Source organism: Ornithodoros turicata, chromosome 3, assembly GCF_037126465.1.
Source record: "Ornithodoros turicata isolate Travis chromosome 3, ASM3712646v1, whole genome shotgun sequence".
NCBI lineage: Eukaryota > Metazoa > Arthropoda > Arachnida > Ixodida > Argasidae > Ornithodoros > Ornithodoros turicata.
In genome coordinates, this window is record NC_088203.1 from 67878805 (window position 1) to 67895838 (window position 17034).

General features: G+C 43.2%; 1 protein-coding gene across 1 annotated transcript in view; it reads right to left on the reverse strand.

Annotated features, from left to right (window-relative positions):
- The window catches only part of LOC135388571 (nucleolar pre-ribosomal-associated protein 1-like), a 179082-nt gene that overhangs the window by 78103 nt on the left and 83945 nt on the right, over positions 1 to 17034 (reverse strand). Inside the window, exons 13-20 of the mRNA XM_064618192.1 lie at positions 16294 to 16386; positions 11580 to 11802; positions 11434 to 11497; positions 9971 to 10032; positions 9705 to 9868; positions 5678 to 5905; positions 1495 to 1725; positions 15 to 432 (exon numbers count right to left, since the gene is read on the reverse strand). Coding sequence (XP_064474262.1) covers positions 15 to 432; positions 1495 to 1725; positions 5678 to 5905; positions 9705 to 9868; positions 9971 to 10032; positions 11434 to 11497; positions 11580 to 11802; positions 16294 to 16386 — 1483 coding nt within the window. The remainder of the gene's footprint in view (positions 1 to 14; positions 433 to 1494; positions 1726 to 5677; positions 5906 to 9704; positions 9869 to 9970; positions 10033 to 11433; positions 11498 to 11579; positions 11803 to 16293; positions 16387 to 17034) is intronic.

Below are 17034 nucleotides of genomic sequence, written 5' to 3' on the forward strand. Positions count from 1 at the left end.
AAGATTAGCCTTACCGGGTTCCACGGCAGCACAATAACTGGGGTGAGACATGAACAGATGCAGGACGGCGTTCCCAAATTCATCTTTGTCCATGTTGACATCTTCCTCGTCCAACATAAGCTTCATAGCAACAGCCTTATTGATAGCTGCAGCTGACAAGTATGCATGTGTCTGCTCCCGTCTAGGAGACCTTGCACTCAGTTCTGTCATCAGCATTTTTGTGGCATCTAAGGAGAGATCTCCAGGCAGTGCCAGCATATCTTCCAATAGCACAACTATGTCATGTTCACTGAACATTGTGGCAAATGCTCTCACAATGTTACTCCAAAGGTTACAAAAGGCTGCCCCTCCGGATGAAATGGAAAGCACAGTTTTGTCCTTCAACAGGCAGAGAGGATCCGTGATCGCTGCTAAGGCAGTTGAAGTGCACCTCTGAAATAAACGGCACCTCTGATTAAGACAAGCTGCAGTATGATGAATATACAAACAAATGGGTACAACAAGTGGGAGGGTCAGTGATGGAAGTGCCTCAAAGCATTATGGCGCAAACTATTGGCGCAGAAAAAAATCGAGTTTTGGCGCAGCATGGTGCAGCTTCGCAATCCTCCGTCGAAGGGCGCAGGGCGTGTATGGTTACTAATTTATGATGTGGAATGAGCGTTTTCCACGTTAATTTCAGTTTCGTTGTGTCTTGGGCAAGTTTCCATTCAACTTCAAGGCGTGATATCGGGGACTCACAAGCCTAACCTGCTTCCGAGGAGTCTGTGCATAGCGGGGGTAAACTGCATGTCCACGTACACATTGTGTTTCGTTGCCTAAGAGCCTAGCGATCCTCAAAGGTAGCAAGTTACAGTAACCATCAAAAATTGGTTTAACCGATATCTGTACAGACATGCCGAGCTACCCTTAGGGATCGAAAATCAGTCTTAGCATGGAGATCACCTCGTGCCTCTCAGTTGGATAGCGATGAACATAGAAGCAAAATGCAAGCTAATTGGTGTATACTTGACGTTGGCAACATTTCCTTGAACTTGGACTAAACACAAAAAATAACATAAAACGAACAGCACAGTCATTGGAGTGTCAACGTGACCGTGCACATGTGCGTCCTGAAACTGCTTGGCTAGGGCTAGACTAGGCCTAGCTGGAGCAGCTGCGACGGCTCCCTCTCACGTTTAAATTTGGTCAAACACTGGTTCGCCTTGTTTACTTCAGGTTTCGTTTTCTCGTGACATGCACGACCTTGCCTGCTCCACGCTTTGGCACAAAATTGGTGCAAATGCAGCAAAGCACTCTCTATGGCACAAGATGGTGCAGCACCCCATGATTGGCGCAGTTTGGCACAAATGGCGCAGCACTTTCATCACTGGAGGGTGCAAATATCACAATCCCCTGTTCATCATTCAAGGAAGAACGTTAACCCCACAAGCAACAGTTGCAGCAGGAATTACACCTCGTGTCTTTCAAAAGCTACAAATAGGTTTTCGTACGTACTCGACGAGCAAGCAGTACTGTGTCCAGAATGAGCTGTGTGTATTCCAGAGTAGAAGACTGGTATGCTGTGTCCAGGGCCCCTACATTGAGGTACCAGGTGAGTGTCGTCTCATGGCGAAGCAAGAGGTTTAGGAGATGCAAGATGTCCTGGCTGGGTATATCACTCGCGTCGAAGCTGGATTCTAGGATAGCTTTAAGCAATCCTAAATATTCTGGCATCAAGGACAATAGCTGAAAATAGTAAATTCTAAATCATCAAAAATACACATTAAAACAGTAAAACTGCATGGCTCTCTTATATTATCACTAACATCGGTCCACACAATCTTGGGAATTATCACCCAAATTGTGTGTAACAGAGCATAGTTCCCGTGTAGCATAAACTGTGACTGATGCATTTCAACATTTAATAATATCCATACCTGCCGACTTGAGGACATCCAAATTAGTGAGATTTCAAAAAGCGGGGTTGGGGGGGGGGGGGGGGTAGGAGAAAGCCGATGTTGGGTGGCTTTTATTTGCATATGTAACAGGAGCACACTTCCCCCAGCAGGCTCATCGGGCACAAGTTTTTCAGCACCAGACTTTGCCCTCTCCAAGAAACTCTCTGGGTGTCAAGCTGTGACAAGGCTCGGACACAAAACCATGTCTCTGTTCTCTTTGCAATTCTGAACTGCCCTCACATTCAACACTGCCTGTTCAGCACTGCCTTGGTAATGTGTCTGAAATTCGAAAGTCCATCTGGTCTTCCCAGGAGAGCTTAAACATAATAGTTGTTGAACAAGTTAGTTAACGAGTCATTAAAAAAGTAGCTTGCATAATACCATCACTCACAGTTGTACATCGCTGTGGTCAGTTCAGCTCGCATATATCATGAGTAGAGCCTGAAGTTTTCGGGAAATATTTTTTTCGAAATTTGGGGGGTAAAAATCGGGTAAATAAACGTGTGCACTAAATTCATGCGAATTCGGGTGGAAAAACTTCCAGTACGCTAAATTTGGGGAGAAATCGGGCTCAGCTACTCACACTAACCGTAGTGGTTTGATACAAACGGTGATGTAACTGCATTTGCTGCTAAACAATTAAGTTAGTGCCTTCTACAGATGTCCCAGTGAGGGCAGGTTGCCGGGTAAAAATCGGGTTTCACCCTAAATAGGCAACCTTCAATTCAGGGTGCAAATTCGGGGAAGAATCGGGTAAAACCCTAAAACTTCAGGCTCTAATCATGAGCTCTTGTGCGCGGTTTCCCATTTCACCAACTGCAATAGACTTAGTTCAAAGCACAATCCTCCCCCCGTGTTTCTAACTCCCGACGCTGCAAAGCGGTCCACCCTCAACGCGGAATGCTGGTGTCGCAACCGTGAACTGTGCAGAACACATGGTGCCCTTCCTGGACTCGATCACGCGTCCCAATTCATCCGTGTATTGCTTCAGAAACACGTGTTACTTGTTGCGCTTACACTGAGCCATGATGTGCAATACGAGAGGTCGAAAGCGTGCATTGGCACCTTTGTCGCCTGAAAACATGGACGAAATGCCCGGAAACTAGAAGTACTAGAACCATAACCAGAACCCTTGAACTCTGTAACACAGAGGATCCGGGAAGCGGCACCGATGCCGATGGCAATTGGGCTGGTATAGGATTGACGTTTTCGTCTGTGCGCCCAGAGAAAAAGCAGGTGTTTGAGATATAGAGGGGGAAACTGCATTTCCCGGGAGATTTGCTTCTCGGTCGTACAATCGTACAAACCGGTCTGAATCCGGGAATCTCCCGGATGAATCGGGGGAGTTGGCAGGTATGAATATTAGCACCCTCAGTGTTCATTACGTGCAAGCAATACTGTAGCTGAATTATACAATTCTTGTCACAGTCAAATGTACAACAATAGCTCAGCTGGCAGTTATACAAGTATGCACTCCTGTTCACTCATTTACGATCTCAATATCAGCCCCAAGATCAAATCTCAATATGACATGCCGATGGCATAATTTTAGTTACAGTCAATCTCTGTGAAAACTGCCCCATTCCAAAGAAACTTTGGTTAAATAAATGAGCAAGGCACGACCGTCTAAGTTTGCATTAGTACTATGGAATTCCTGAAAAATTCTGGTACAACGAATGACTAGCCACACTAACTCAGGCCATTTGTTACCATAGTTCTCCTTTTTGACAACAGAAACGTACGATACCAGAAGTGTGCACAGTCGGTGTGGTCTGTCTAGCTTTGAGTTGTGACCAATCGCATGGTAGCACACTCTCCGCTTTTCACACGTGCAACACTCAGTCATTCTTTCAACATTGTGGAAACTAATCCATGCTCGCGGCTCATCCATGGGAAAGCAAAAGTGTATACGCAAGTGGCCATCAGCAATGAGCTCTCAAAACGTATGTATGATGTATGTATGTATGTATGTATGATGTACGCATACATGTATGTCCCAGTGCAATGATTAAGGGCCCTGGTTTTCGGCTGCGGCAAATTGAAAATTCTGCAGCACTGACTTGTAAATTCCGCAAGTTTTTGCGGCAGGTAGTCGACGGCTGCTCGAAATGGGAAACACTTTATTTTTGTTGGATAATGTGGGGACAACAATATTTGATAAAATTAGATTGAAAGCACTGTTGTGGTGCAGCATTACATATGGTACAAGATATATTGTGTTCTCCTCCGACAAAGACAAAGGTCTGTTACCTGCAATCATTTTATACCTGCTGAAAGATCTTTCAGCATCTACAGAGTTTGTAGGAACTTTATAGGAAGGTTATAAAGGAGCTTACAATACATGCCCTGTGGAAGTTACAGGGCGCCCTTTTTGTTTCTGGGCTGTAGGCATTATTTAAGTCTTTAAAGGCAGACATCAAATTAAAATCCCCCACTGCTGCTGCTAAACTGCACACGGGAGGAACGCAGCCCCTTCCTCATGCGAAATATGCACAATAAACTTGGGTTGACGTTATCTTAAGCTAAACTTAAGCCTGTCTCTGCTAGTCCTGCAGCTAGGGCAGTTTCGTAAAGCAGGCTTCACCTCTTGCAGGGAAGCTACAGGTGAAAGCTACAGCTAACAGGAAAGCTACAGGAAATTTGTGTGACCAGTATACAGTCGAGCCCGTTTATAACAATATTGACGGTAACACGAAAACTGATCGTTATATCAGAGTATCGTTAAGAACGAGCTTTCGAGAACTTGCCGCTCGGGTTCGCGTACACGAAGTAGATCGCCACAAGTAGAACGCCGCTGAACATGCGCGTTTGTTGCGAGCGCAAAAGCATTTAATCTAGCTCTAAATTGACGCAGCTGTGTGTCGAAAGCTTTTGATTACATAACCGCCGATATCGCGTTAGGCGCCCCACCGTTTGAGATCGACGTCCTCGTCCATTGCTCGTCATCCGATGCCGTAGTTATCACTGTTTTCACAGTCGGGACTGCGTGGTCCATCAGAATGCGCCTCCGCCACAGATAATCCGTTGACGTGTGTTTGGGTGGCAACACGCAACTGTCTGCCTACACGTTTTCGAAGCCGTGGCACTTCACAACGCGGTTTTACACCAGTACGAAACCCGTAGAGCGCATGCAACTTCGGGTCGAGCCACGCGTCTTTCCTCGTCAAAAAGCATCTCGGAACCACGGACGCCATCGTAGCAAGCAGGCAGCAAAACAAGAAAAAAAGCTTGAAGACGAGAGAATGATGTATGTTTGCACCTGTGGCTTGGGGCTTCGGGACTGAATGAACAAATACGACAGTTTAGAACAGACTTCCAGACGCTTGCGGCGCCCCTGAATCCCTCTGTGTGCGTCACGTTTTGAAAGAGTGAGGGATGGGCCGAGTGGATAGCTTGCACTCAATTCTAATGCGCATGCAGTTTTAGGCTCAATTTTTCTTTAAAAAATGTGCTTGTTAGAATTGGTAAATATTCTAACTCTTCTAATTCTCTACTGGTTCTCTAATTCTCTGCTGGTATTTCATGGTAATTGAATTAGGTTTCTTGTGTTCTATTTCTTTCGCCTTTATGGATATGTATGCATTCAGGATGCAACTCCCCCTTTATGTAATACCCTCCTCAAGGGTCTATAAAGTAAATAAATTAAATGAATATGAAATGATACTCCAGTAGTGCTATGCACAAATAAAATGTCACTCCAGATTTATCAGACTATAGTATGTATGAAGCAGTGCACTTACCTCTTCATGATCAAAAAGGGTCTTCACATAGAACAGTATCTGACAAAACAGGCTGCTCTTTCTGGGTGCGTCCTTCACAGCAGACATTATGCCATCCATGTCAACCTCACTGCTCATAGACTTCCTCTTTCGTTTCTTGCTTGCAGCAACAATCTGCCTTATGAAATAGCTTCCCAATTTAGGCACCAAGGGGTCATAAAATGCATTGGGCTCAAGCAGAGCAGGATCCTGAAACAAACATTACTTGATGGTAACATTTCCCAGAGTCTCAGGAGATATGCACAAAGGACAGACAGGTGATGAGACAAGCCTCAAAAGGCAAGTCTTGTCTCATCTGTTTGTATAATATCCCACTATAACATATCAGAACAATCTTGTTTGAAGGGAGTCTCAAGGCTGCTTTTAGAGTTTGTCCACAAAAGCAATCATGTAGATTAAAGGGGTCACTCTCGTCTGCCATACAGAATTGTGAGGACAAAAATGCTGGTAAGCAAAACAACAGCACTTCATGATTCAGTCACAGAATGACGTCATTCAGTGATAAGAATTCTTAATAGTTGAAGAAAAGGGCAATGTATTCCACAATGAAAAGTTGATCAGATGGGTTTGTAGTGTGGCCAGTGGCATAGCAGAACTATGAAATCTGCTTCACAAGCATAGTAAACTGCTAAATTACCATGCAGAAAACTACATCCTAAAATCATGACAGTACAACCATTCAACTGCACAAAGAACACCTGCAAGAGTGCATATTGTAAGTAGAGAGGTTACTTTTCAAATTTGATCCTTTTACTTCTCACAAATAGGAAAACAAATTCAATGCCATAGCAGGTGTGGTACAGTTGTCGACCAATTTTCTCGGATGTCGTTTTTACAGACGTGCTCGATTATTCAGACATCGTCACAGGACAGCCCCAGACCTCATAGAGTTATGTACACCAGTGCCCAAAATTTCGGCGCAAAATCACTTCTTTAGGTTCATATTAATGAGTCAGCTGTAGATCCCCTATGTTTTCTAACTAGCACATCGCAAAAATGCTAGCTAAAAGTTTTCTAAAGATAACAGTCGGAACATTATTAGCTCATGCTTTGTCACTAGAAAGTGCAATACGTCCAGCATTACGATCTAAATTTGTAATATACTTGATGAGTGCTTTAAAATAATTTGCACAAGAATACTTTACTTTAAGTACATTTGTAGTATGGTACTTTGTATTGTACTAAAGTACAACAGGTGCTAGGTACTTCAAGTATAATTTTGAGGTACTTTGCCCATCACTGGCTGTTGTCTCGAGGGTACAGCTCAAGGGTCAGGGGCCCTATTCCGAGCCGCTGTAGAGCGGCAGCGACGGTGTCGATAGAGGAGTATCGGTAGAAGATGATAACGAGCAACGGGAACGACAGCTGCACCTTTTGGCATTCCCATGTAGCTTTTAATGACAGTGCGCTTGGTTTGTTGACTGTCGTTAGAGGTTAAGACGTCTGGGAACGAGATGTCGCACTCTGAGCCAATAGTGTAGCAGGAGGAGAATCACGCGGAATGTCTTATTTTGGGAGCAGACGACAACGATGCATTGACGATGGAGAAGTCTCGCACGTCTCGCTCAACGCACAAATAATATCAAATTGTGTTGCTGTTCGTGATAGAGCACGGCGGTTTAGTCACAGACTTTTTGCGGACGACCTACACGCAATTAGAATCAGTGGGCACATTAAATTCCCAGAGAAGGAGCTGTCAGGACAGTGAACAAGTGGAGAAGTGTAAGCTTTAGGCAGACCTTTATGTATTGTTTGATATGTATGATAGTGGAGAATTGTCTCTGTGGCAAAGTGGTTTCAATAAAGACGTTTCATCTGATACAAACCCGTTTCGCCTGATCTAAACACCGGCGCCAACCGTGATTGTGTTTAGCCACGCGAAGTAACTTGCAGCCGTCTTGAGAGCTCTTGCTCCGCTTAACGACAGTATCATCCACCATATCGACAGGGTGGGCGCTGTCGTTCCCGTGAGCAACGCCGTCGCTCTCTAAACGCTTTAACGCGTTGAGCGACACCGTCGCTCACGGGCAACGCGTTTAGAGCACAGAGAATACCAAATTCTCTTCGATAGCGTTACGCAGGGTGTCTACCAAACTGCAGCCTTCAAATTCCCTGACTTTTCCAGGTTTTCACTGACTATTTCAAGCGAATTCCCTGACAAAAACAAAAGGGAACTTACTTTTCTGCGTCAGAGCTTGTCATACTGGTGAACTGCTACTCGCAGTAACGTTGCTGCGGCATCGCCTCTCGACCACCGGTCGGCACTCGCAATTCGCCACGCATCATCACGGCACTTGTCTGCGATTTTCCCTGACTTCAGCTGCTTTTTTGCCAAATTCCCTGACAATTCACTGTTTTCCAGGTTGGTAGACACCCTGGTTACGTTGCGTCACATACCACGTGTTCTCGCTCCCGAACGACACGTTCGCGCTACTGACATAGATCGGAATAGGCCCACAGGAACCTTTGCGATCCTAACGGCCACATTCCCCCCCAACGTCGATTTTTTTCCAGAGGCCACAGAACACATTTGAAACCATTTCAAAGCAAGTCTAAATTACCCTGCCGTAATTATTAAGTGTTGGAACAAGCTGAAAATTCCTTTAAGTATTACTTGAAAGCATAATATACTGAAAGCTTGCATTTTCCATGGCTTGTTGCATTAACAAAGTTATGGCAAAAGTGTATGTACAACAAACGCCTTTCGTTAACTTTATTAAGAGCGGGAAAGGCAACACGCGCTTCTGCCTGGGGAATTTGCTTGTCATGCCCCACCCTCTGCCAAGTCAGCCCAGTCTTGCATAACCTCTCCTTAGGCCCATAACCAACAACAACTCGTGCACCATAAGCACCACCCTTCTTTGTCGCGCGCTTGGTCTGCGCTGGACGGCGACAGCAGCGCAACTGGGTCACATGCGGCCCGTGGGCTCCTGACCCCTGGTATAGATAAAAACTGCGTCCAGTTCCACTTTCTTGTTATGGTCACAGCCGCCCCCCTTCTATCCTTTGCTTTCAGTACAAATACTTTTGGTGTTCCCTGATGCAAGCATTGTGATCTTGGCCTGCAATAAAGAAGTGATTTCGGTCTGAAACGATTTAAAAATGTCGCCAGTTGCTTTTCTGCTGTTTCCTTGGTGATTTGCGTAACGAAGGCAACCCTGCCGAGTTCTGACATTCATTTGGCAACTGTACTTATCATTTCCATGAGCTTAGAAGTCATCAAACATAATGAACAATACTAATTATTAACTGGTGTTAAATGTCTGTTACGTTTTCTTCATGAACAAGGCACGGCATCCAGTGTGCAGAACATTTACAGCTCACAAGTGCAAACTCAACAAACACAGGCTTTCACAGTGCCTCTGTTGTATGTATATGCTGCTACACGTGCATAGATGCAGTCACATTGTGGAACACAACCCAAAACAAGTTCTCGTCTCCACTGGTGTATGGGACATGTACATTACCGTATTTACTTGCCTACTGGACACAGTCACATACTGAACGCATCCCAACTTGAGTGCCGAAATGTTGGTATTTTTTTGCTCCCCGCACATTAAACGCACCCAGACTTTAGTAGCACAGCTAAAACGTCTCGCGCAGCGCCAGCCAGCATATTGCGCTGGTACAGCTGCTAGTAACATGCAGTGAATGATATGGAGCGCCAGAGTGCTGAATGACAAATGTGATGGATATTGAGGAGTCCATGCTTGATAGCACAGAAGGCAATTTGATGTGGAAGATTGCCGCAGATATCTCCGAATAAATCGCGATGATGACACAGAATCGCGACGTTTGATTCTGGGGAGATCACTGTGAATATCTCGGAATAAAACAGGAGTTACGTTTCGGGTTCCAATTCCCCCCCGTACTGAATGTACCCTCTCAATAGCACAATGTTCTTTGGGTAAAGAAATGTGCATCTTATATGCAAGTAAATATGGTAATATGCTAAACCAAAAGAAATGTGCTACATGCATATACAAACCTTTGTAGTATGCTTCTCTCCCCCTTCAGACAATATTTCTATGTAACACCGGATGGATGAAGGTAACTGGGAAGCACTGTTCTCCAAGAACATGCACAGTGCTCCAGGCTGCTGCTGAATGTGCAAGATCTCTACAACCACTGCGTCAATGTATTGCCTGCAGACTGCATCAAAGAATAGTGAGAAAGAGATGCGACACATGTGAGCCATGTTTGTCTAGTGTAACGCCACATGCAAAGTAAATGCCTGAACAATATGACACATACCAGGCTCTGATAGAGATTGGAAGGATTCCAGTATGGCTGGAAGCAGAGGACTGAAGTATCTCCTGAAGCATAAATAATACAGTGAAAAAGTACACCAATGGCAACATAGTCATGCCATTAAAGCAGATTCACAAATTCTCACAGAAAGAAAACGTCAGATAAATTCTACATTTGCTGTACATTGTGGCCACATGTAAAGCCAATACCATTGCAATCAATGCATCCCAATATGTCATTGCACACTGTGACATGAAGGAGTGCACAAAATGCAATCATCCCAAGTTCTGCAGCTCTAACTGCACAGATGCAGCCATCTAAGAGTTAACAGAATCGCAATTTAGTAAATATAGTTTCTAGTAATACTACAGTCGGAGGTTCAATCCTTACATATCACAGCATATCACGCCAAACAAGTTTTGTGTAATTTCAAAGTTTTCAGTGTTGTGCAGGAAATGACATTACATTGGCATCATCACACTTTGAAAAAGGAGCCATCAAGAGGAATGGACTGCTGAGTACAACAGCACTGGTTATGAGGACTGCAACACAATGTAATGCATGCAAGACTGCAATGGTGAAAATGCGCTTGGATGTCGCATTGCAGGTTTGTACTTTGATGAGATATGATACACAAGCCTTATAACAATAAGATAAGAAAAATTAGTGAATCAGGTTGTGGCTGCAGTGCTTTTAGTGCATGGCTGCAAAAGCATGTTTGTTGGCTTTACAAATGACCGTCTATAAGGCTGACAGCAACCTGGGTAATTTGTTTCTGTTTAGCTTCTACTAGCTTCTGTTTCCATTCCATTCAATGTTTGTCCCACAAGGTGCCAACTGCATGAATGCATTGTTTTTGAGGGAATTAAGTTTTATTATGTTTGGAAAATTAGTAGCGAAATTTTGTCAAATATTTTAAAATCAAATATGATTCAAAAGGCTTCTCAAACAACCAAGTATTCATTTTCATTTTTCAAAATTTTAAATAATGAATAATCTAGTCAAAACCACAATAAACTACATTTACGGTAGGTTGTAAAACAATTGCAGTGCATATCCCCTAGCTGTTTTCAAGAATACTTAGTGAGTTCCAGTTTGGAATGCAACAATGGACCTTTTTCAGACTCACATATCCTAGAGGCTCTCTACCAAACCACCCTTGGTGTGCCAGCAGACCCACGTGGGCAGCATAAAGGACCAAAACTGGTCTTCAAGTGGAGCAGACTAGTTAGTTCAATACAAAGATAACCTTGTCTGGCGCTCCAAGGTCGCGCATAGATAGTTGTGAAAAAGGTCAATTGAAAATTTTAAATGCGTTCTCATTTTGTTAATCGATTTGAGAGGATCATCAAATAATGCATAACTTAAATAAATCTTCAAAATTTCAAACAACTGTTATCCAGTTTTTAATATTATGAGAACGTCCCAGTACACAGTATCACGAAACAAGCTTTGCTGAAACTCACCCACAATCAGATATGTCCAACTCCTGTGTATTAACCCTACATTCAGTGTTGCTTCGAAGAACATCTGATGATAAAGCAAAAAAAATGTGATTCACAATTAACAGTTACAGTAGTGCATAATGATTCAATCAATTAAATATGCATACCCCAAAGGTCAACACTGCTCTGTCTCTCAAGTGCATTGGACTCTGTTATGCACTGCATTACTTCATCATTGTACGTGTTGGGGTCATTCAAGAGAAGCTGCACAGCTGTAATGATAAGATTCACCAGTGCTGTATGCTGCCCAAGTTGGGCTAGACAAACTTTCTCAATCCATATGTTCATCTCTTCACCATAAGGCTCCAAGACGCTCATCTTGCATAGGATCTATGTATGAAAGGAAACACAAGTTAGTCGAAGAACAACAAAAGAAAATGCAAGGAAGCTGGTCTAGTTGTTGGTAACATTTCCCTCTGAGTCTGGGGAGATATACACAAAGGGCAGATACCATTTGTGTCTATCTCTCAGAGAAATGTTACCAACAAGATGTTAGTCAGTCCAACGTCAACTTTCTCTGCGCTGAAATGACAGTAGGATATCCTCATTCATATCAGTAAAAGTTCTTTAGCAGGAATTTTAGTTCAGTAAACTATAAATTAAGTCTGAGATCAAATGCACTATAAACTGTAACGTCATAAGCAATATTTGCAATACTCTTGGTTCTACTAATAGTGTGGTTAGTCATTCCATAGTTTGTTTACTTCAAGGCAGTCTACCAATGGGAGGTCACATGCTTTTGACGTCACATCTAGCTTCTTCGTCACGCTGGCAGTGGTCAGGACACCGCGGTTGCCTTTTTCAGGTATGGTTCTTAGTTAATATTCAGCCGTACTAGTTACTGGTCCTAGACTCAATCCAACGGTGCATTTTCAACTATCTACAAACTATTGGTACCTGAGGAAGCGTGGACCTCCACGCGAAAGCTTGTACAAATTAAACTTAAACAAAAATCTTCAGTGTCGGTTTCTGTATTTTGTTTATGTGATCTACAGGACTTGGCTCCCGTCTTCATATACGATTATCTACAAACTAACGAGAATTTGCCATCACAGACACCTGCTTGCCATGATTATGCCAGCCGCAGGTTGGTAGAATTATCCGGACTGACAGTACTTGAAACTTCAATAAGATTTTTCAGTTTGCCATGAGCCAAACCTAAATACAATTGTCAACTGACTTTTCAGATGACACAGTTGGCACTACCCCACTTCTGAAGGAACAGTATACATAGGGCATTGTGTTTTCAGGTTTCATGTTTCTTTACAATCAAGGGGTAAAAATCATGTTTTCTTTCAGGAACCGTAAAACAGGGTAATATTGGGCATTATCAGGTGATAGAGCAGTTTCCGGCTTTGGTGGCTGAATTGGCACTTTGCCAACTCAGTTTTCTGGGTTTTGGGGGAGTGACGATTATGCAAATCAGGAGGTAAAAACAGGTTTTACCAGGTTCAACATTAAAACACAAGGTCCTAATTATCAGAGATGAGGAGAGTGGAGAGTGCAGTTAAAGCTGTAGTCCGGTACATTGACAATGACATTGAAACGTGTCCAGACTAGTCTGACGGTGAGATCGTTGCCTCCATCACCAGTAGGCAGTCGTCCGCTGCAAGTGACGATGATGACGACAGCAACAACAATGACAGGGTCGAAGATGTGGAAGGTCCAACGGCTGTCGAAGCTGCACAAGCCTTGGATGTACTGCGGCAGTTTGCCAAAAAAGGGAACTTCTCGAACAACGCACCAGTAAGGTTGGTGCTTTTGAAGCCGCGATCATTGCTGCAAGGTCGCCTCAGCATCAAGCGAAAATAACAGACTTTCTTATTGAAAAGTGAATAAAATGGCGATGTCTACCCTCATTCTGTGGAACACGTTCCATTAGGCAGGGACGTGGATTTGTATATTGAGTTTTCGGTTAAGCCGTAATACTGCTTAGTTCGTCGTTTTTCTGCATCTCCGCCAGGTACACATTGACGAGGTTTCACTGTACCAAACACTTTTTACTTCTTTACCTTTCTATAATGAGTTCAGATCTTGGATCTCACAATGGGCAGTGGAAAATGTTTTATAATAGTTTTGATATACGAAAAGTATACACATTTTTGATATGGCGAAAGAAGCGTGCCTTTATGTACTTCTTTAGGGAGGCATTTGATTATGCTGATCTCGCAATAAGGTTTTTCAACGCCGTACAAAGCAGGCATTGAAAGTTTAGGTCCCACGAGTTGTCTCCTACACATTTCATAGAACTGCACCAAGATGTAATCTTAGTACACAGTGCCTTCTGTCATTATAAATAGACAGCTTGTCGCTATGATGAACATCAACTGGGTCTCCTAATGTACAGCCAAAATATAATTTTATTTATCTATACATACTGCAGCCTTGTTAAGGCTATGGCTGGAGCAGGCTCGCATAGTACAGAAAATCCTTCGTGGGAAGCGTCCTGTTAGCACCACAAATTGAATTCCAATAAACATATTGTGCGTGGGAAAAACTATATTTAAAGTGGAGGTGTGCAAATATTGAAATTTTCGGATATGAATCGAATACGAATATCTGCTAAATTATCCTTCAAATATCGAATATCACGTCATAGGATAAAGGCTTCTAAGAGTTGATTAAGTTTATTAAGTGAAAGGTTAATTAAGATAAGAGTTAATTAAGTCAATTAAGCCCCCAAAACAAGCATTGTCAAAGTTGTGTTCTGCTGATCCTTAGAAAAATGTTCCAAGTGCTAATAAAGAATATGTAATAATGTATTGGCTTTGCAGAGGGCATACAAGTCTATAGGCCGTATTCCCAAAGTTCCCGCAAGTTTGCCCTCAATGGTACCTTGGTTATGGGTGCCCTGAGGGGGAACATGCCCTTAGGGGAGCGTTCATTTCTCAAACGTAAACATGGCCCTGAATGATGGATGGTTGTGGTAGAGTGATACCATAGTAGTTATTCCCTGACTATACTCGGCGCTTGGGCAAAGTCCCTATGGCTAACTTCAGTGGCGTGTGGTCATAACCCAGCTTCTTCACGGGCTGGGACCTAGCCTGCATAACAGAAGTACTGGGTGGTCTAGGTCCGTCCGATGCTTATAGCAGCTTCCTGTGACGGGATATTCGATTCGATATTCGAAGGACAATTTTTCAGATATTTGCGTTCAATTCGTAGTAAAAAATTTCAATATTTGCACAATTCTAGTTAAGCTAAAAATTACAGAAAAAAGTACCTTAGTTACAGTAGTAAGGTACTTGTAACAAGTTACCTTCAAAACTGCTAATATACATAGGGCCTTGTGTTTTCGGGTTTTATGTATGTTTGTTTTTAAATCAGGGGGGAAATTTGGTTTTATGTCAGGAACGGTTTGACAGGGTAAAATGGGGCAACATCAGGTGGAAAAGCACATTTTCGGATGGAAATAAAAAGAAAGATGTTCTCGCATTTTAGATGAACAGAAGACGTGGGACAACTGTGCAATATGTACAGTGCTTAGCAGCCTCCAGTGCCCATATCGGCGGCTGAATTGGCACTTTGCCAACTTAGCTTTGGGGGGGTTTCTGGGGAGTGCAGATTATGCAAATCGGGAGGTAACAACAAGTTTTACCTGGTTTATGCTTAAAACACAAGGTTCTAATTATACATCATATTATATTTGCAGAATGCAGTCTGTAGGACGAAATGTGCTGAAATGGAATAATCTAGCATGCTGCATTGTAGAATTTCCAATTAGCCACATTAGACACATGTAATGAAGAATGAACAGAATGAACCAAGCAAACTGTTACATGTTCACTGCCTAATGTGATTAAGAAAGTCACAAGCAAAGTACAAGCAAGATCAAACTTTGCAACTTTTCAGTTGCCAGCATTCCACAGTGTCACCAAATGTTTCTGTGCTTGATAGTGTAACTGAGGTATAACTAATGTGACCAGATGTCTTGATTTAGGTGGGAGAATCCTGCCTTTTGCAGTCATGGCCCCACTGTCCCACAAGCCTACTTGGGGACGGTGTTCTGTCCCTGCATTTGGCTGTACAAAACAAGAGTTTTCTACTCCCACGTTGCCTTCTTCCGGCTCCCATCTTTCCACGATCAAGCCAATGGAATGTTATGATGCACTTGCTATGACAGTACTTTGTGGGGGGAAAAAGATCACCTGCGCACGCTTTGTTCATCAAGCTACTTCTGTGGGAGGAGAATTGTCTTAATATAGTGATCAGCCATCGCAACGCTGACACCAATGCGGGCACTGGAGAACGCTAAGCATTGGACACTCAGCACAGTTGTTACACATCTTCCATCAATCTAAAATGCGAGAAGCACTTCTTTTTTTTTTCTACCGAAGAATCTACTTTTGAACGCAATATCACCCGATTTCACCTTGTTTTACTACTGTTGAAATGAAACCCATTTTTTAGCCCCAGATTTTCAAAAAACATAAAACCTGAAAACACAAGGCTGCAAGTATGAGGACACAGTAAACAGAATAGACTCTGGTCAAAGTGCGCTCTCTGCAGTTTCGAAAATTGCAAACTGTATGATGGTTAACCTCCACACCGCAAATGAAATACAAAAGACAAAATACAGACTCGTGCCCGAGACTCATGCACACCTATTACATCGGCCTCGTTAATGTTCAGCTAGACACACTTCAAAAGTTACAAAGGAACATCAATTGAAATACAGGGAAACATAACAGCATTGGGAACTGGCAAAGTGAGATGTATTTGTTTTGCTGACCCCCCCCCCCCCCCCTGTCCAGCCTCGGGGTCGGAGGAATATAGTCACATTAGGTATAACTGATGTTGTTCTGTTCTGTGCCAACTTACTTGCATAACCAGTGATGATGCACGTTTTCTTTTCGTTTCATCTGTACCTTGGGCAAGCAGTGTAAGGAGGTGGTGAAAGACAGATCTTTCACTCTGGAAACAAAGAAAGAAGAATGTGTGCAACAAATAGCACGCAAGATCTGAAGCATCTACATAACATTGTTCCACTAATGTTGAATGTTGCAGCAGTATGCAACAGCAGTGTAAGCAAAGTTGCAACAGCAATGTATCAGCATCCCACTAACAATGAAAGTTTTCCCAGCTATCACGTTTGACTGCAAAGACTCCAGTGTCAGTGTTGGTTTGAAGCCACCAAAGGATGTAGTATCCTTTCCTGCAAGTTCTTTGATTACAGCTGTCTCAGATATCTGTACCTGGATGGGTAGAAATCCAGTGAACCGGTAGGGAAGTATGGAGGGAATTGCCTCAGGATGAGAGCCGCCGATATTTCGAACAGAGACTGTTCTTCTTCTGGGCCCAGAAGAAGAATACATATCTGCACTTGGGCTCTCAAGCATATGAAGCATTCAAACTGTGTGTCAGTTTAAATGGTTCACGAGCGGTGTATCTTCTGCTTATGGTTCAAGTGTAAATGGTTCATGAGCGATAGTTTCTGTCAGAGACAAAGAGCCGCATGTTGAACATAGTAATGCACCAGCACCATGGCCAAAATGGGTCACTGTGCTCCCATCAGTGTCACTCGTATTCCCACCTGATTCAGTTACAAGGTTAGATACCAAA